At 49.9% G+C, this 20,714-nt stretch overlaps 1 protein-coding gene across 1 annotated transcript in view; it reads right to left on the minus strand.

Moving 5' to 3' along the window:
- ADCY1 (adenylate cyclase 1) overlaps positions 1-20,714 on the minus strand; it is a 156,298-nt gene that overhangs the window by 57,223 nt on the left and 78,361 nt on the right. The window contains exons 5-8 of the mRNA XM_012810057.2: positions 12,135-12,262; positions 7,465-7,623; positions 5,217-5,358; positions 3,306-3,461 (exon numbers count right to left, since the gene is read on the minus strand). Of these exons, the coding sequence (XP_012665511.1) occupies positions 3,306-3,461; positions 5,217-5,358; positions 7,465-7,623; positions 12,135-12,262 (585 nt within the window). The remainder of the gene's footprint in view (positions 1-3,305; positions 3,462-5,216; positions 5,359-7,464; positions 7,624-12,134; positions 12,263-20,714) is intronic.

Raw genomic sequence — 20,714 nt, forward strand, 5'->3', positions numbered from 1 at the left:
CATGCAGCCACCTGCAGATGCTGCCCCCATATGCTGCTGCCCACCCTGAGACCTGAGCATGCAGCCAGTTGCAGATGCTGCCCCCCCCGAGACCTGAGCATGCAGCCACCTGCAGATGCTGCCCCCATATGCTGCTGCCCTCCTGAGACCTGAGCATGCAGCCACCTGCAGATGCTGCCCCTATATGCTGCTGTCTCCAGGGACAGGGATAGGGAGGAGGCGCCCTGCGTTGGTTAGTCAAACAGAGTTTGAATATGTGAGTGAGAGGCTGACACACTGTGCCCAGGGAAATGCCTGGATTCTTAAGTCTTATCACACCTGTTCTCCTTAGCATTTGAAGTAAAAGTGATTCTGCACCCCCATCTCAACCGCTGTGGAAGTCTTGGGTGCAGAGTAGCCCCGATTCCCAATATCCCCTTTTGCATCAGCATCTACAACGTCTCTGTATTCTCCTGCATTTTTAAAAAATTCTGATTTTTTTTTTAAATTTCTGGCCCATCATGAATTGATTTTTAGTCCAACATGGGTTCTTTAGGATTAACTTTGATTTTTAAAAAATATTTCTTGAAAATAGTATTTATCTTGATGCCTCAGTCTTGGGCATGCACTTTAACTGCACCTGGCACGCCTTACCTTTGCCCACCCTGTGGTTTGGGGTAGAGTTTGTTGTGGTTCTGGGAGCTATGGGAAAAAGATAGCAATTAAATCCTATTAATTTATTTTGCTTTTGGTAATACGGCAAACAAGAGAGCCTAAAAATCCTCCCGTTACTAAATCTAACTGGAAATATTAAAACACACATATTTTAAAATGCATAACTGGACTGGCAGGAAAGTACAAGAGATGATTAGAGGCACAGGGCAGCCCAGACAGGACAGGAATGCTGTCACTGGCTCACCAGGGAGCCACTGGCTGCCCTGAGGACAGCTGCAAACTCAGCTTCAGAATTGCTGCATTTTTAAGGGAGGCTCTCACAGAACTGACTGAGATCAAAGCCTTTTGAAAATCCTAGGCTCTGAGAAGCTCCATTCTCAGCAAACAATGGCCAGGGAATCACCTCTCACAACAGGAGAGGAGGAGGCTTACCTGTCTTGGGCCAAGTGCTGAATGGAGGACAACCCCCAAATACAGACACACCAGCCCAGCGGGGGTTAAAGTCTAACTATCACAGACACCTAAAAACACAAGCCAAACATTTAAAGTAGCCCCCAGATACTGGCAGACAGAGAGACCAATCTTTGATAGAATATACCATCCGCAGAGTATATGACAGATTTTCCAGATAAAGTTTCATCAAATGTGAGCTCATAGTCAAAATCATACACAAAAAACTCCTTAACACTAAACCACTATGAGTAAGAATCAGCAGATTTTGACCTCTTCCTGAGAAGCCTCTAAAACTAAAATAACTTAAGTTGCTTTAAAAGGCATAAAACCCATAGAGGCAGAGAAAACACAGTGGAAAAGCAGTAACGCAAGTTCAGAAAACAGAAAACTGGTCACCACTGATGGTGCGGACCGAAGAAGGCAGGAACTGGGCTGGCCATGGAGAGAGCCGGGAGCGTTTGAAGGTCGGTCGATGGAAGGACAGCATCGCAGGCCGGGAGCCGTCTGTGAGGCAGCATGAGACCCTCAGTGCCCCCACGGGCCCCAGAGAAGACTGGCTGGCAGGTGGGTATGTTGGGGTGGGGTCTCTGGCCCAGGATCACAGATGAGGATCTACTCCCACCTTCAGCAGATTAGAAGACGCACACAGGGGACCCTGCCTGATCCAAGAGGAAGGAGGGGCAACCCTCCACCCTCGTGACTCAGCAATTCAGTCAGCTCCAAACTGCCCAGGAACAAAACAGTAAAGGTCATTAGCCCTCTATGGATGACGGAGTGACAGAGCTGCTCAGAAAGGCAAAAGAGGAGACACATCCCCGAGGTGAGAACAGCTGGCACAAAACAAATACTCAGAAACCAAGTTCAGGGACAACGGTTTTAAACGTGGCTGTAGAGGAAAATCTCAGTAGAAGGGATGGATGGTAAAAGTGAAGAAATCTTCCCGAGAGTGAAGGAAGTGGAGAAAGAGACAGAAGAATTAGACTAGTTCAGAAGGTCCAGAACAAGGTCTCAGAACAAGGAAAAATGGAGAAAAAGAAATTAACACAGTAACTTCTGGATATTTGCAGAGGCAGATCCTCTGTGCCCATGGGGTTGCTGCCCCGAGGCATAAAAATAGACCTAAATGAGGGCTCATCACAGTACAAGTTCAGCACACTGGGTACTAAGGACAGCCTCTCAAGCTTCCTGCAAGCCAGGACACAAAAGCCTTATATCAAAGGGTCAGGAGTTGGAATGGTACTGAGCTTGCAGCTGGGAACACCAGGAAGCAAACCGTCAAAGATAACCACCAACTGCAATGGACCAAATGTTTGTCCCCAAATCCATGTGCTGAAGCCTCAGCACCCACTGTGATGGTATCAGGAGGTGTGGGGCCTCTGGGGGTGATCAGGCTTCGATGAGGACATGATGGGATTAGTGCCCTTCCACAGAGAAGGAGAGCCCCTTGAGCCCCCTCTCTCTCTGTCAAGTGAGCACATAGGAAAGACGCCATCTACAAGCCAAGGGGAGAGTCCTCGGGAGACATCAACCCTAAACCAACCTTGATCATGGACTTCCAGCTTCTGGAACTGCCAGAAACAAATGTCTGTGTTAAAGCCACCCCAGCTGTGGTCCTCCCTTATGGGATCCCCGCTGACTACCACACCCACCTAGGAACAGAGACTGACTTGCCACAGGCTGTGAGGCTCTCTGGGTGAGGGCTTCCCACGCCAGGCCCCAGCACTCATCTCCTTGGCCTCCTCCAGTCAGAGGCCACAGTCCATGTGAATGAGGGAATGAACCCCGGGAGAGGAGGAGCTCTGTGGGACGCGAGAGAGGACAGGCTGGCCACGGGGGTGGGACAGGCCAGAGGGGCTCTCCCAAGGGAAGGGGCCAGCCTGGAGCAACCCTGGGCTGCAGCTCAGACTAGAGGGGGGTAGCTCACCGAGACCGACTACCTTGGGAGGGCCTCAGACAGCAGTGGGACTCAGCTTGAGCAGACAGATAAATACATAATGATGGACAAAGTCACAAACCACCAAGGAGCAAAAGAGGATAAGATAACGCAAAGTTTTCTGCAGGAAGAAAAGGGTAGCTCTGCACTGAGCTGCATTTACCAGATGATAAACATGTAAACCAAGCTGTGGGGACCATAGTGGGAGGGCAGGACAGACGTCATGCCGTCCGATCGGGCATGCCAGGCTCCCAGCTGCTCCTACCTTGTCATCGTCCTCGCAGGTCATGACGTTGGAGAAGGGGATCTCAGCCTTGAACATCTTCCGGCAGTGCATGAGCTGCACCAGCAGGTAGCACACTGTCTTGAACTTCATCCTTTTTGCCGGTTTTATATCTGACAGAATCAGGCCTGGAAATATCTGTCCAAAAACACAACAGGCAAAGGGAAAGTCTGTGAGGGAGTCACCCCAGGGCACTGGCACTCATCTGCTCAGTGCCTGCTCTGTATCAGGCTTTGGGGGATATGCCAGGAATACAGCAGGGAATAAAACCACAACCCACTTTCAAAATCTTCCATCCACAAATCAAGCAACACACCAAATTCTGCGCCATATGGAAGGAAGTTTGAGGCCTGGGTCAGGAAAGACCACCTGGGCTTAGAATCAGTGTCACTTCATGGCCTCTGTTCCCCTGTTTAATCTCCAACACTTCCCCCTCTACAGAAAGGCCCTGGAGGCTGCCTGGCAGCCAGCACCCAGCAGAGCCCAGGACCCTGGTTCCCTCTCCACCTCCTTGGCCTGAGCTCTCCCTACAACACGGAATGAGTACCACTCAGGCACCCTGGCCTTCTCAAGACCAAACAGGGGGATAAAAAGTGGGAACCTAACTGCTCTGGGATAACTGCAGTAAGTGTCCGTGCAGCCCTGGCGGATCTCCCAGGGAGCTAGAAGCTGCCATCCCCATGCAGATCTTCACCCCACCTGCCCCTACTGACTCACCTGCTGCCAGCCCCTTCCTGGATCTCACGGCCTACCTCTCACCTTCACCTTCACCAGCCCCTACTCTCCACAACAACAAAGCCTGTTCTGCTTTGGGAGATCCTCACCTTTCCCTCCTCACCATTCAAACTCCTCCAGAGAGGGAGCTGCACTCTGTCCTGACCTCCTCACCTCTGTGTGCCCTACTCAAACCCCAGGCCCAGATGAACCACTGTCCGTGTCAGTGTGACCCAGCCTGGAAGCCAGTGTCCACCAGCACCCTGAGGCTTACTCCCGTAAATTGTTTCTTTAAAAAGAACCAACACGTAGATGGTGATTCCTGCTTTTTTCTGATTTCCACTTGTCTGAAACACTGTTTTCCAGCCCTTCAACTCATTATTATGAAACTCGTAGATGAACAACTAACTACACACCCTCTCAAGTAAAAAACACAATTAAATTCAAGTGGGAGGAAGGGGTTTGGGAGGCCCCCACCTGAGAAGTACAATGTAGGGTACCTGGTGCATCTCTTGGGTGAAGGGCTCAACTACAACTCAAACTTTACCTAACACCCACCTAATTGTTTGTACCCACATATTAATCTGAAAAAGGGGAGGAGAAAGGAACACAGGAAATAGCCCTGGGCTTCCCTGGGCTATGCATTCTTACCTTAATCTACAACCTCCCCTGATCCCTGAACCCCTCACCTGAACCCTCACTTGCTTCTGAGTCCTAGAAGCAGCTTGGTCACTCTTGATCAGGTCCAGATCGCTTTTCTCTAGGCAAGGTGACCCCAAATAAAATGCCACATATAGAATGACCATGGCCCACTGTGTGCCCAGCACCCCTCAGGTCACAGTCCCTCGCCATACGCCCCCTGCCAGTTTTCATGCCCACTTTGCAAGGGAGGCAGTGAAGGCATGGGGGTGAGGAGGAGGACACAGGATGGCCCAGCTGTGAGGGGACCCCAGATCTCTGACTAGGGACTCCTGGACCCTACCCTTCCTCGCTGAGTCTCCTCCCCACACCGGTAAGAGGCAAGGCCCAGGACAACATGAGCAGGACACCCCTCCCTGTCTTAGCAAGCTCAGAGCCCAGGGCAGCAGTGACGGGAAAGGAAGGAACTGCTCCACCTTCACAGCTTTGCTCAGGCCAGCAGCTAAGGATCAGCCCCACACAGCTGCTTCTGACACCTACCTTTCTGCGATGGGATGGCACAATAAAAAAGGTCTCGATATTATGAGTTTTCAGGAAACTGTTCCTCTCATGCCCATAGCCTGGTTCTACCTCATAGTCCCCATTCAAGCACGCCAGGGTCGTCTTTGTGATGTGAACCTTCCTGCAAAAAGAAGGAGGCAGATAGGAGGCTGAGTGGTGACCTGCCTCGTCCTCACCATCGGAACACAGACAGAGGCATCCCGGCCCCTGGGCAGGCTCCCCCAGGGGCATTCACCATCTAGGGAAGTCTGCCCTTCCAGCAGGGAGAGTCCTGGTGGACAGGGGCAGGCCAGAGCAGCAGGGAGAGCAGAGTCGGCTGAGGAAGGGAGAACACAGGGCCAGAGGGGAACAGAGGAACTGAACAAGACAAAGAAACACATCACACAAATCTATCACGGAAGATAAGAAAAGAAAACGTGGCAGTGAGGTGAGCAAGAGAAACAGGAACCCTCCCCAGACAGTTGAGGTCTGCTCTGGTCAGCAGAGGCAGTGGGCAGACCCACCAGGCAGCCAGAAGTCAGGCCACACACAAGGTGGGGTGGGGAAAGGGCAGTGACAGATGCGTTTGGGGGGTTGGCATTCACTCCTCCCCAAGCTAGTCTCCTGGTGAGGGCAGGAAAACCCTTCAGAGTGAGCGTCATCTCAGCAGAAAATGCCAATGTGACATAACGGATCTCTCACCCTCAGCTCTGCTCCTTAGCAGAGCACATGGGCTGGTAAGAGGAGAAGCAAGCTCCCCAGTATTCGAAACCATTTGAATGCACCCCCAAATCTGCCCTTCACTGCAGTGTTCTGAGCTCCTTGCAGGGGAAAGCCCTGGATTCAAAATTAAACTCTAAGGCTGGCGGAGGAGGAAACCAGGAAGCAGGTGGAGGACAGACTGAAGGCAGAGCCCCCAAACTCACTGTGATCTGGAGGGGACAAGGGAGGGGCTCTGGTGGTTTTTGGGGCCCTTCCCAGAGCAGACTCAGTTACGATCCTCAGAGCAGGGGATAGATGGGGGGCAGGGTGGGGGGACAGGAGGGGACAGGAGGGGACTGCCAGGCCAGGAAGTGATGAAACCACGAAGGGCCCAGGGGGAGAAACACAGACGCTCCAGGCCCTCACCATGGCTGGGGGCCTGTCCCTGCACTGTCCCTTCCACAGGAGTCATTTCTTGCCATCAGTGCAGAGGCCAGTCCTCACTGGGATGCTCGCTGGGGGCCCCAGTCAGAGGCTCCTATTAGCACTCACTCAGAGCAAGCCTCGGCCCTCACCACTGGCTGCCTCCCCCGGGAGGCCCTGGGGATGCCTGACACACTATCACCCCATCAGTCTGGGTGAATTGCAAAGGCTGCCCAGGCTGTCTGGACACTTCCAAACACCAACACTCTCCAGAGAGGCATGTGTCCATTTCTGTATTCAATTGGTGCCTCATTTATTCCTGCACCAATGGAGATGGACAGCTGTGTAACTCAGCCTTGCAGAGGTGACAGGCAGAGGAAGACATCAGCTCTTACTGACATCCTTGCTTTATGCTGCACCCTGAGCATGCCGAGGGGCAGCCAGCACTCTAGTGAAGCTTCCTGCTCTGGGTAGCTGCCATGAATTTCCAGAAAAGAGAGATTACAGGACTCACAAGACTTGAGGTCAGTAGAGGTATGTGCTGGAAATTGTCCTTGACAATACAGCCAAGGTTGCCACAGTGTGTGGTCACTGACAGCTCTTGGCATTTCTAAGCCAGCTCTAAGACCTAATTGTCTGTGACCCAGACATCTGCGAGCTCCAGATCTGAGCCCTCACCATTGGGGAGCAGAGCTGGGGGAAGAGGGCTCTAAAGTTATAGCACTTTGCACATTTGAGAAAAGGAAGCCAAAAAGCAAAACACAGAAGCCATAATAAGCTGTGAGGAGGGCACCATGCCCCTGGCAAGGCCTTCACGTGCACCTGCCTCTGGGCTTCTCGTCCACTGCTGGCTTTCTGCAGACACACACCAGGCTCAGGGAGGCAAAATGCCCAGCTCAGCTCAGGGCAGCAGCAAGGCCGGGCAGGACCCCCACCAGGTGCAGTTGGGACAAGTAGGCTGGACAGGACCCCCTGCAGGTGCAGCTGGGATAAGCAGGCTCCTCTGTGGTCCTGGTGCTGAGAGTTAAATTGGAATCCTATGCACCTGAGTCTGCAGTGCAGACTCAGGCCAAGGGCACACACCCACCATGTACCTCCACCCTCAGCCCCATCCCTGACTTACCCCGGTAGGCCCGCAGCTTCCATCACATTGGCCAAGGTCACATCGTTGGACCACACATCATATTGCCATTTGCGCAGGCCCAGGACGCCACAGAGGACCCTGCCCGTGTGCAGACCCACACGCATGTTCAAATCCACTTCAGTGGCCTCAGCTACAGACCTGCAACACAGGCACAGAAGATGGGGGTGGGGCCCACCTGGCACCCCGGCCATCAGGCTGCCAGGGTCTGCACTGCTAGTCTGTGAGCATCAGGGAGCTAGGCTTGTTCCCACTGCATGTTGCCCACGTGGGAGGGCTCCTGGCCTAGTCAGTGGATGGCAGCACCTTCCTGTGCCACCTTGAGCTGGTGGCCCCAGGCAGGCAGGGTGGTTCCTGGCTGCACCAGCTTGTAAGTCCCCTTCCAATGCAGGGCAGCTCTAATGGGAATTGAGTTAGGACCTCCAAATCCCACAAGGGTCTGGTCACCACTGTCCTTGGAGGGTGGTATAAAGCTAGTTTGGAGTAACAAAGGCTCTGTGTAGCCCTGCCCCATCAGAAGTGTCCACACTGGCCTGCTGGCCACAGGAAGGTGACAACCCACCAGGGATAGGATCCACAGCCCAAACCCAAGCTGTTTCCCCACCTGCTTCTTGACTCAGACTCAGCCTCTGGCCTTGGTGCACCTGTCCCATTCTCAGGGTGAAGGATTAGAGCCTCATCCAGATGTAAGGTTGGTTATAAGAGGGGCTTAGGCAAGGAGCCAGGTAGGGATGACAGAGCATGGGCAGGGGCCCCAGGAAGGGGAAGCAAAGACAGAGCAGGTGCTGAGAGAAGACAGAACTTTGGAGCCAGACTGGCTGGCTCCAAATAGACACACCAGTGACTATTTGAGCCCCGTTTCCTCCTGTGTAAACCTGGGCCAGCTAAGTTAGCTCTGACAGTCTCTGAAATCATTTGATCTCTATTCCAGTGCACCCCACTGCTTAAGCGAGTAGGCCAACCTCTTGCTCCTTCTATTTCATCAAACATGAAAATACTCACACCCTGTCACCATCAGGTGGTGACAACAGACAGCTAGTTCAGACCTCACTGTGCCCTCAATCCTGCTTACAGTCCCATTCCTGAGGTCTCTGTATATGGCATTTGTCAGTGATCACGTGGTATGTGCAAAGGTTGGGCTGAACCTACCGCCTGAGAGCACAGTGTCTGGCCGACCTTCATTCTCACCTTCCTTTGCAGACTGCCCACCCCATTCCCACCTGGCCCCCTTCTTAGAGCTGCAGCCCAGGCAGGAGCACCTGCTTGGCTCCCAGGCTGGTCTTCACACAGAAGCAGCTCTGCTGACGTGACCCAGTCTTCTGCATGAGAGCCTGTCCCCCAAAACCACAGCACACAGAGACGCCGGGAGCTTGTCTGAGACCACTGCCTGCCCAGCCTCTCAGCAAGACTCTATTAGCATCACATACATCCAAGTTGGAGACCCTGGTATGTGTCCAGCTTCAGCAACCTCAGAAGGATTGAAAAAAGTTATTTGGAAGTTAAATTATTGGTATATCTTCAATACTTAGTTTTATTCATTTTAATGTGCTTTTTTTATTCTAACTTTTTTCCTGCCACTTGCTGATCTCCAGTTAGAGGCACTGAAACAAAACACTAAAGTTAATTTTTTTTTCAAAATTTATACAAGGAAATCAATATGGGAAAATGTAGACAAGGAATACTTGCAAATGGTGTTTTTGTGCACTTTTAACATTTATACCTCTGCAGTCACGGACTTCTGGGACCCTTGACCACCTCTGTCCCCAGATCCCCTCAAGCCCCCCACTGCAAACCTTCTGGCTCTGGGAAAGCAGCACCTCACCAGCCTCTACCCAAATCCACGCAGACACACCACAGCTGCTGGCTGGCACTTTCTATCAGTTCTGTTCATTGTCAATCTTTCCCAGTTGGTTCTGCCTCAGACATCTCGATTCTGGTGTCTTCAGATCTGCAGTTAACTGGACAACTCCTTCTAAATCAATTATGCATCAGAACTTTTTTTTTTTTTTTTTTTGCAGTTTTTGGCAGGGGCTGGGTTTGAACCCACCACCTCTGGTATATGGGGCCAGCACCCTACTCCTTTGAGCCACAGGCGCTGCCCCATCCAGAACCCTTTTCATGGCAATGACTCCTGGGATGCCCAAGCTGGCTTTGCCTAAATCCAACAGAACCTTCCACTTCATCTCCAAAGATGACTATTTCCACAGCCCTTTTTGGTGTTATTTATCCCGTTTTCCCCTTATTTGTACTCCCAGGTTCACTTATTTACCTCAAGTGTATGTTATGCCAGAGGAAAGTCTGACACTCACCCCCCCGCCCCCCAACTGCAGCCCTGACCTGGGCCCTCTGTGCTGGCCGCCAGCAGGAAGGACACAAGGCAGTGGCCCACCCCATGGCAGAGGGGCACTGTCAGCCCCATGGCACAAATAAATTCCAAAAAGCTGAACCCTAACCATGCCTACACCGAAGCTCAAAGGTGAAAGAATGGATAAGTACACATGTGTTCATTTGCTCAGGAACATCTACTGAGCTCCCTCACCCTAGCCATTATTCTAAGATCTACAGCCATAGCCAGGCACGTGGCAGGGAAAACCAACTCACCCAGGAGGAGTTTCCAGAAGCAACAACAACACAGCTGTCCACAGCAACCCCACCCCCATCCCGGCACAGTGAGAAGGGCAGAGCAATCCTCACACACTCAAACTTATAACCTTAACTTGGGCTCCTCATTTCCCCTCCTGGGCCTCAGTTTCCCCATCTGTAAAAATGGAGGTTCTTGACCTGGAATATACAAGATTCAGGAGCTTTGTGTACACAGGCAGGGCCTCCCCTGAAGAAAGGCCCATCCTTACATTTTTTAGCAGGTCTGGCTCCCAGACAAAAAGAGGAACAGAAACATGACAGACAGGGTGACTACAGGGCCCTGAGCCACCAGGTGGGAAGGCCTGGGGCTGATAGAGCCCCAGGCCCCTCTCAGGGGGGCCCCAGGCCAGTACAGGCAGATCATAGACCTTCAGGAGCACCAGGACATCTGGTTCAACTCCATGAGCTGCCTGTCAGCCGGGTCGGCCAGCACCGCTCAACTCTGCCTGTGTCTGTGCTGGTAGCAACATAAACCTTCACTAAATAAATGGACTGACATCTATCTCCTTATAACCTCCACCTATAGAACCTCACTTTACCCCAAGGTCACACAAAGCAAGATGTGATATGATATATGAAACATACACACAGATAGAATGTGATATGTGACATAGCATAGTGTGATATATGATGTACACATACATGATATAATGTCATAAAATATGTGATATGATACATGACATATGATGTGATATGATGTTTAACATATTAGATATGATGGGACATAACATATGAGGTGAGCTGACATGATACACGATGTGATATGTGATGTGAGTTGACATAGTGTAACCTGAGATACAATGTATGACATACATGATGTTTGTTACAAAGTGGCCTATGATGTGACATCCTTTCAGAGAAAAGAACACACTCCTGGTCTCTGTCTAGCGCCTCTCCAAGCCAGATCTCTCTCTAGCCTTCCTTCCTTCCTCTCCTCAGCACCTCCACCAGCTGGGCTGCTTTCTCTAGGGTACTGATTCCCACATCTGGTTATATATTGAAGTCACCTGGAGGAACTGCCTACTCTCAATTCTAGACTACATCCTGCACCAGCCACCTTGTGGAGTAGCCATCAGGACTGTGATTCTGGGTGGCATACCTGATGAACAGCCATGTGTCCCCAACATACAGGTAACAGCACTGGACTCGCCCCCCCAGGTTGCTGGCAGGATCCCTCCTGATGTGGTCACAGGGTCAGCAGGTACAGGGCATGCCCCAGCCCTCCGTGGTGTGATGCAGTATGGCGCAGGGAGCCAGTGGCCTTGCCCCATCTCTGCAGCCTGCTTATTGGGGTATGTGCATCCTATCACCCGGCAGCAACTTTATCACGTCTCCCTTACACAGTCTGTGAGCTGTTACTTTTCTGCTCTGAATATGAAACAATACACCAGTTCCTGTTAAGGTATCTCACTGGAGTGTGTTCATCCCTCCACACTTGTTTGAACTTGGATCTATACTTCATACATCAGCTAAGCCTCCAGCTCCAATGTCTAACTTGACAAAGACATTTATGCCATCACCCCAGTCTCTGATCAGGAGGACAACAAGATAGTAAGGACCAAGTCACAGGCAGGCCAGGCCACACAGGGGCACGATCCTGCCTTATCTGAACCCTCTCTCCCCCCTCAGACACACGAGATCCATCCCCTGCCTGGAGGAAAAACAAACTCCATTTTAAATGGAATTTAGCTGGATTAGGGCCAATCCTTTCTGAATGTCTTATCCCACTAAGCTATAAAGGTAATTTCTTTTTCTAAACGACTCATGCGAATCTGACATGGGTTTCCTGTAGACAAAGAAATAGTCACACACAAAATGTAAAGGAGAGGGACCATGGAATCATCTTTCGGGAGCACCTTCCTTGTCTGCAACCTTGGACAGACCCCCCCCCCCACCCCAGGACAAAGCAGGCTCTTCTGGGGAGCCCACCTGGGGCAGATGGTGGCTCAGTCTCTACCACTTGGCCCATGGATGCACAGGCCACACCTCTGGCCCCACAGGGCACTTACGTGATGGTGTCGATCATGTCCAGCCCCATCTCCACACAGCAGTGGGCGTGGTCGGTCTTGGGTTGGGTGAGGCCTGACACACAGTAGTAACAGTCCCCGAGGATCTTGATGCGGCGACAGTGGTTCTCCTTCAGGATAGAGCAAAGGCACCATTAGAGACAGCACCACAGTGTCCCCAGACACCCCTGCCTTCTTCACTGTCTCTAGATGCTGGTGACCAGAGAGCACTCGTATGACACACGCACCAGCACAGCCATGTGCCTGCCCAGGCCATGCCCTCAAGGGATCAGCACAGCCTCCAGGGCTGAGACCAGGGTCACACTGATGTCTCCCACCCTCCTGCTCGCCTTACTGAGGGCCTCTTTTGCCCTCTACATGTCAATCCTTCAAAGTGCACCCAAGGGGAGTCTTCTCCAAACCCCTGAATCAAACAGCACCTCCCCTGGACAGCCTTCTCGAAAGTGCTAGATGCCCCCAAAGCCGCTTCTCCCAGGAAGGGTGGCTGTCGCCCCTCTGGATGTCCCTGGGGATCCTGCCTTCCCACCCACAGGGCACACTCCCAGAAGGCAGGACTGCTCTGAATGTGCACTGGCTCAAGTCTGCAGCACCCACTTCTCAGGTCACAGAGAGATGGAGAGAATTAAGTGCGTGATGCTGCACTGCTAGGATCTGCACCTGTCGGCTGGGATTCTGCTGTGACTGCTGTTTGAAGGAAAGCATTGACACAGCAGTTCTAACACGTTTCCTTTCAGGACCCCTTCCCATCTTGAAATAACTGAGGACCTCACAAAAAAATGTACATGTAGATGGCTTATCCCTATTGACACTTGCAACAGTTAAGAAACTTTAAATGTATGAATACATTTAAAAATAACAGTATCCATTGTGTGTTATCAGAAATAACATTTTATAACATTATTCTAAACAAAAGACAGTGAGGGGGGAGCACATCGTGCTCCACTTCTGCAAGTCGACTCAACTCCGTCTCCAGGGCACACAGCGGATTCCATTCATCCGCTCCTGCATTCATCCGCACTGCTTGCAAGGACACCTATGAAGGGAATCGCCTCACACAGGCATGACACTGCCTGAGAAGATGACCTGGACACAATGCCCGCCCTCGTCATGAAGAACCACTGCCAATTCCAGAGTTCTAAATGTCCAGGCTCCTCTAGACACAGCTGCAAAACACCACAGTCCAGGAAGGCCAGAGGACGATGCAGGGACCCCACCCTGCTCCCACTGGGAGAAGGCGGGTATGTCCCAGGACCTGGGAGCACCCCCTTCCTAGCAGGAGGACAAGGTGGGGAGGGAAAGCCTGAATAAGTCCAGTTTTTTCCCATAAGTGACTATTCAAAACCCAAACTGGCCAAGTCCTATTAACTTTGTAAGATTGACTGTTTGGCTACTCTATTCCTAAAGAAATAAGAAATTTTAGGGTGGTGCCTGTGGCTCAAGGAGTAGGGCACCAGCCCCATATACTGGGGATGGCGGGTTCAAATCCAGCCCCGGCCAAAAACTGAAAAAAAAGAAAGAAATAGAAAATTTTAGAAAACTCTATTTCTACGCAGCAGAGTATGGACAGCTACCACGCTGCATCCACAGAGGTGAAGGCAGGGAGAATTCCAGGTCCAACTTTCATAATTAATTCTCCCACAGTTCCTTTTATGGAGCTCCAGAACGTGCCAGCCACTCTGTTAAGCACAGAATATATGAAAATGTAAATGAAAAGGAGAGGTCTTTGTTTTACAATGCTTCCAACTATAGGGGAAGGTACAGAAAGGGCGAAAGAGCGAATAAGAACTCCGCAGACGGCTGTCCGTCAGCAGAGACAGCAAGTCTACTCCACCTAGAAGTCTCTGTGCCCCAGAAAGGACTGGGAGGAGGCCCTGTCAGTGTCACACGTGCACTGCTCCTGCTACCAAAAAGTAACAAAAAGCATCAGCAGAGGGGCAAAGCCACCGCAGCAAGGCACCGTGCTAGGACATAGCAGGGCAGGGATGGGGTCACTCAGCAAATCTCTACTTAAGATTTTTCACTGTGGAACTGAACCACCCAAATATCTTATGTACCTAAGAAGAAAAACTGAATTAAAAACAGTGATGCCTAAAAGACCAAAGTGAAAATGAAATAATCCTAGCTGGCACCAAAGTGAAAATGAAATAATCCTAGCTGGCACCACTCTGGCTTCACGACCAGGTGGAGGATTATGACGAGAAAGTGCGTAGCTGACTGTACACCTGGGTAGGATACATAGTATACGCCAAACCAAAAATAACCACAAAGTGATCTTAAAGGACAGTCAGTAGTCTTATTGTTGATAATAATATTAATAATATTTACAATGTTATTTTGAATCTACTATATATAGAAGGATGAAATAGACAATATTACTGTCATTACGATTTTTAGCATCATGGAACAGACACCAATATAAAGATCAAAAGAGTGAAGTTAAGTGAATTGGAAATACCAATATAAACTTACATTTTTTCTTTCTTTTTCTAAAAAAAAAAAACAAAAAAAACAAAAAACACCACTAAAATAAAAAAAACCCTTCTATCTCTGTGCCCTAAAAAGACCCAGAAACAAACACAACCAGGTTGTGGGCTTGAAAAACCACTTCTCACCAAAAGAAATGAGGCCTTTGGAAAAATTGTGAGCCTGATGATGCTGCCCAGAGGTGATGGGCCTCATCCAAAGAAACAGGAGCCAACCTAAATGGGCTCCCATTTGCCAAAATGGGAAATGCAAGCACCAAAAATAAAAAAATGGCAATGGATCAAAACACATCATTTTTTTTTTAAATCTATGAGTTCACACAAGATACTAATTCATTATTTTGAAAATTGACAAATAAATGAAAATAGTCCAGCATTTTTTATTTGTAGGGATAACCAAATAGCTGATATGTAAATATCCTTAAAAAAAAAAAAGACATGAGGAGAAGAAATAATGAAATTAAGCCCAAATGAGACATGAAATCCCAAGAATGCTTTAGGAGCAGCTGCTTTAAACTGTTTGGGAGCAACACTGATGGGACGTTAGTGACCAGCAGCCTGGAGCAGGCAAGAAGAAAAGGCGGCCAGAGCCCACATGCTGGGGAGGGGCAGTGGGAGGACCCTGCCATCTGGGGCAGGGGTTTCAAAAAGCAAACAGGCCCCCAAACAGACAAGTTCACAGGAAATGAGGAACCTCAACACCCAGAGGATGAAGGACAAAAGGGGAAGGTTAAAAATTAAAAAGGAAACCGGCTAAGGCGCCAGCCACGTACACCTAAGGTGGCGGGTTCAAATCCCCAGCCCAGACCCGCCAAAACAACAATGACGGCTGCAACCAAAAAATAGCCGGGCGTTGTGGCGGGCGCCTGTGGTCCCAGCTACTTGGGAGGCAGAGGCAAGAGACTCGCTTGAGCCCAGGAGTTGGAGGTTGCTATGAGCTGTAATGCCACGGCACTCTGCCCAGGGGGACAGCTTGAGGCTCTGTCTCAAAAAAAAAAAAAAAAAAAAAAAAATTAAAAAGGAAATCGCAGAGCCAGATAATTCCTAGAGACCATAAACAACTGGCCTTTCATTTGCAAACCAGCCCATCCCCAATCCACATCCAGCCACCTGCCAGGTCTGCTGACAGACGGCCCTCACTCTCTCCAGGCCAGATAAATACAGCCCAACCACAAAGCCCAGGCCCTAGGGACACTATTCAAACTACCTGATGCTAAGCCTGACAGTCTGCTTAACCAGCTTCATCCTTTCCTTCCTCTAAAACCACAATCAAGGCTGAAGGCCAGGCTGTCCCCTCCCTCCTTCTGCCCACTGACAGCCTGGGTGCTGCCACTGGGGTCCTGCTCGGCACAGAATGGAGCACCCCTTGGTCCTGGGATTGTGAGTGGTAAGCTTCCTTCAATGGCAGTGGGTCTCCGTGTTATCACGTCGTACCCTCCATAAGTTCATGTTCTGCAGGACAATAGGAACATACGTCCACCTCATTTGTATCCTGATTGGAACAAATCAGCTTGTGATAAAAGGATGTTTTTGAAACAAGGGCAAACTGAGCCCAGGCTGGGAAATGATGTCTCTGTCATCAGTTTGATAATGCTATCATGGTGGTGCTGGCTGAAACACTCTCAGATGCCAGAGCTGAAGGATTTATGTATAATGTGGGGTGATGTGTAGGATTTGGGGGGAGGCAAAGGTGGGGATTAATAAAGACTGATCACATATTAACATATGTCAAAGCTACATTAAGGCGCAAATTCATTTTGCAGCACCGGCTGCCCTCTACTATTGCCTGCTTGAGTTTGATGGTGGATTGGTAGTTGTCCTGCTGGTCACTCAACTCCCCTTAACATTCTTCCAAAATGGTTTTATAGCAACTGCTTCAAAAGCATCCTTGAGATTTCATTTCCCAAGACCAAGGGGTGCTCCATTCTGTGTCGAACAGGACCCCATTAGAACCACCCAGGTTGTCAGTGAGCAGAAGGAGGGAGGGGACAGCCTGGGGAGAGTAAGGCAGGGTGAGAGTTAGGTGAGGTAGAAGGTGGTTGAGATAAGGCTTGGGATTGGGCTGCTCTGCACATGAAAGGCCTCCAGCAAGGCCAATTTGGGAGGGGCCTGTGGATCCAGGGTGCCAGACAGGAAGGAATGTGCAGACCCTCTGATGTGCTCATGTTCACTGACAGGAAAACTGAGGCATGAGAAGCAAGGATGACATGGTCCAGTGCTGTGGCTGCCTGGTAATTCCTGGCCTGTGAATAGAGCCCTTGAAAGGCCCCACAAGGAAGACAAAGATGGGGAGTGGGGGCGCACAGGAAGGATGGAAGTGAACACACCTCCATGAGCCTAAAACCTGACAGAAACAGCACCGGGTCCTGGGCCAGCTTCCATGAGTCCTCGGGGAGATGTCAAGAGTAAACACAAAATAACTGGGGAAAATGACATCTTTCAGCAATTAAAGGTTGAACATAGTGGCCATATCATACCACAAAGACACCCATGTTTGTGTCACACCTGAGACCAGGGGACCCAAGGCTGTGTTGTCATCAGATCCCAACACTTGGCACTGCAGTGGCTTATTTTCCCTTAGAGCAAAGCAGATGAATGCCAGGAGCCCTAACTTCAACACTCACTAAGTTCTTGCTCCAATACCCTCCTGCCTTGGGTCCTCAGGGATCACAAAGTCTCCTGGTGTGTTCATGACTGGGGACAGCACAGACTTCAAGAGGCCATCCGCTGACCCAGCACACCCTACAGGACTACTCAGGCCATCTGCAGACCCAGCAATCCTACAGGGCTACTCAGGCCATCCACAGACCCAGCACACCCTACAGGGCTACTCAGACCATCCGCAGACCCAGCACGCTCTACAGGGCTACTCAGGCCATCCGCAGATCCAGCACGCCCTACAGGAATACTCAGGCCATCCACAGACCCAGCAATCCTACAGGGCTACTGTAGGATCCAGGTGTGCTGGATCTGCCATCTGCAGATCCAGCACACCCTACAGGGCTACTCAGGCCATCCGCAGACCCAGCATGTCCTACAGGGCTACTCAGGCCATCCGCGGACCCAGCACACCCTACAGGGCTACTCAGGCCATCCGCAGACCAAGCACACCCTACAGGAATACTCAGGCCATCCGCAGACCCAGCACACCCTACAGGGCTACTCAGGCCATCCGCAGACCAAGCACACCCTACAGGAATACTCAGGCCATCCGTAGACCCAGCAATCCTACAGGGCTACTCAGGCCATCCGCAGATCCAGCACACCCTACAGGGCTACTCAGGCCATCCGCAGACCCAGCACGCCCTACAGGGCTACTCAGGCCATCTGCAGACCCAGCACGTCCTACAGGGCTACTCAGACCATCTGTAGACTCAGCACACCCTACAGGATTCCTCAGATCCAGGGTAGCCTTAAGCCCAGTTCAGGGAGAGGAAATGTTTCATGGGGTTTTCTGACCTTGATACACTGCTCAGCCTACTTGTAGCAATCTACATCAACGCACCTGCTTGTACCCATCCACACACCTGCACCATCTTAAATCTGAGTGTGTCCTCTGATGCATGCCAGGCAACAGTCACACTGGGGCTGAGGACTGACAACACTGGGAGATGCTGTCATTGGGAAAAACAGAAAGGTCCCTCCAAGGCAGGGGTCCTCAAACTTTTTAAACAGGGGGTCAGTGCACTGTCCCTCAGACCATTGGAGGGCTGGACTGCGGGCCCCAGAATGAGTCAGCTGCTAAGCAGAACAGGCAGCAGCAGCAAAAACACCCAGCGGGCCAGATAAATGTCCTCAGTGGGCCGCATGTGGCCCACAGGCTGTAGTTTGAGGACTCCTGCTCCAAGGGCTCCTAGGGTTATGACAAGAACTAAGGAGCTGTGTTGTCGCTCACCTGAGGAATGGGATCAGGACAAGCCCCAGGTGGACCAGATAATAAGAGGCACAGCTAGGTCTGTTTTATCTCTCCAGGCTGCCCCGAAGTTTTGTGAAACTGGTGAAGGAAATGTGTGCTCAGTCCAGCCAGTTCATGTTCCCATTGAGAGAGCTGATATCCAGAGAAGGGCCCTGTCCCTCCACAGGTGGAGGTGGAATAAGATCTTAGGACAGGTTTTTCTCCATCAATTCAATGAGATGTGACCAGTTTTCCAAAAGTACATAGATATTGACACAAATCCACATCTGACAGATAGCTAATAAATAGGGAAAAGGTCAAAAATATTTCTCACTTCTGTGATCATCAACCATGTCTAAGGAGGTAAATAACCCATCAGCTACTATTGAGACTAAGGCAAACATGCTCTGTGTTTGTTTAACTATCTGCAGGGACCTTCTGTTTTTTTAAAAAGGATGTTTTTGGACTGCAGCTGTGTGTAATTTTCCACGCCTGTACTTCACAGGGCCACCTGCGTCTCCAACGCCAGGGACTCAGAGACAAGGCAAGGATATCTGAAGGGACCCCCTGCATCTCTAACACCAGGGATTCAGACATGAGTACATCTGAAGACACACATCCCATGTGCTCCTCAACAAAGGACCCGTACCTACTGGAGTAAAACATACACTTAAAAGAATACACAATACTATCAGGGCACAAAGGAAAAAACAAACAAGTGATACAGGAGAACGAGAAGCAAAGTGGGTCATTCCAATCTTGAGCTTCTTAGCAATTACCTCAGCAAGGAAAAAGATCCTAACGGAACTTCTAAAGAGAAACACTGCAATGTCTGAGATGGAAACTGTACCGGACAGTATTAATGGCAGTGTTTACGCTGCAGAAGAAAACACAATAGTGTCCAAAATGAAATAGAAAGAGAAAGAAGCCAAATGTTTTTTAGAAAGATATCAGTGAGCTGCAGGATAACCTCAAGAGTCCTAACACGCATGGAATTAGTGTCCATGAAGGAAGAGAATGAAGTGGCATAAAATTATTTGAAAAGGATGACCCAGTGTTTTTTAGTCTTCCACATTTGATGTAACTATAAGCTATAGATACACGAACCACCATGTACTACAGAGAAAGCTACAGCAAAGCGCATCAGAATCCAGTTTCTTTCTTTTTTTTTTTTTTTTGGAGACAAAGCCTCAAGTTGTCACCCTGGGTAGAGTGCTGTGGCATCACAGCTCACAGCAACCTCCAACTCCTGGTCTCAAGTGATTCTCCTACCTCCAACTCCTAATCTCAAGTGATTCTCTCTCTTCCCAAGTAGCTAGGACCACAGGTGCCTGCCACAATGCCCAGCTATTTTTTCGTTGCAGCTGTCATTGTTGTTTGGCCATCCCAGGCTGGATTCAAACCCGCCAGATCAGGTGTATGTGGCTAGCGCCTTAGCCACTTGAGCCACAGGCACTGAGCCCAGAATCAAGTTTCTTAAAACCAGTCAGTGATGAAGAGAGATTCTTGAAGGTTAAGGAGGAAAAAGACAGACTTAACCACAGAATTCTTATTGGAGATATTATGAGAGAAGACAATGGAACATCTTTAAAGTCCTGAAGAAAACGAAACAAAACTGTCACCCTAGAATTCCATACCCGGTGACAATAAATTCAAGAAAAATTGAGGCAAAATCAAGAGTTTTTCAGAAATAGAAAAACTGAAAGAATGAATCATCAGCAGACTGGCTACAAGAAATATTAAAGGAAATTCTTCAGGTAGAAAATAAAACGTAGAAATATTGACCACATAAATGCATATGAAGAGCAATGGAAATGCCTACTATAGGAATAAATAGGTAAGATCTTTTATTATTTAAATTTCCTTAAAAGATAATTAACTGTGTAAACAAATGTGAAATAGAGCTTATAACACAAGAAAGAATAAAACATATGGTAATTTCACCAAGTCGCAGAAGGGAGCAAAGGTGGGACGGTGTTGTAAGCTCCTTATCGTGCATGTAATAAGTCATGTGATGGTTATTATTGCGTTAAGTTAAAATATCAACTATAGGGCGGCGCTGTGGCTCAGTGAGACGGCGCCAGCTCCATATACCCAGGGTGGCGGGTTCAAACCCAGCCCCGGCTAAACTGCAACAATAAAATAGCCAGGTGTCGTGGCGGGCACCTGTAGTCCCAGCTACTA

This window comes from Otolemur garnettii, unplaced genomic scaffold (assembly GCF_000181295.1).
Source record: "Otolemur garnettii isolate 467f Iridium unplaced genomic scaffold, OtoGar3 scaffold00123, whole genome shotgun sequence".
Classification (NCBI taxonomy): Eukaryota; Metazoa; Chordata; class Mammalia; order Primates; family Galagidae; genus Otolemur; species Otolemur garnettii.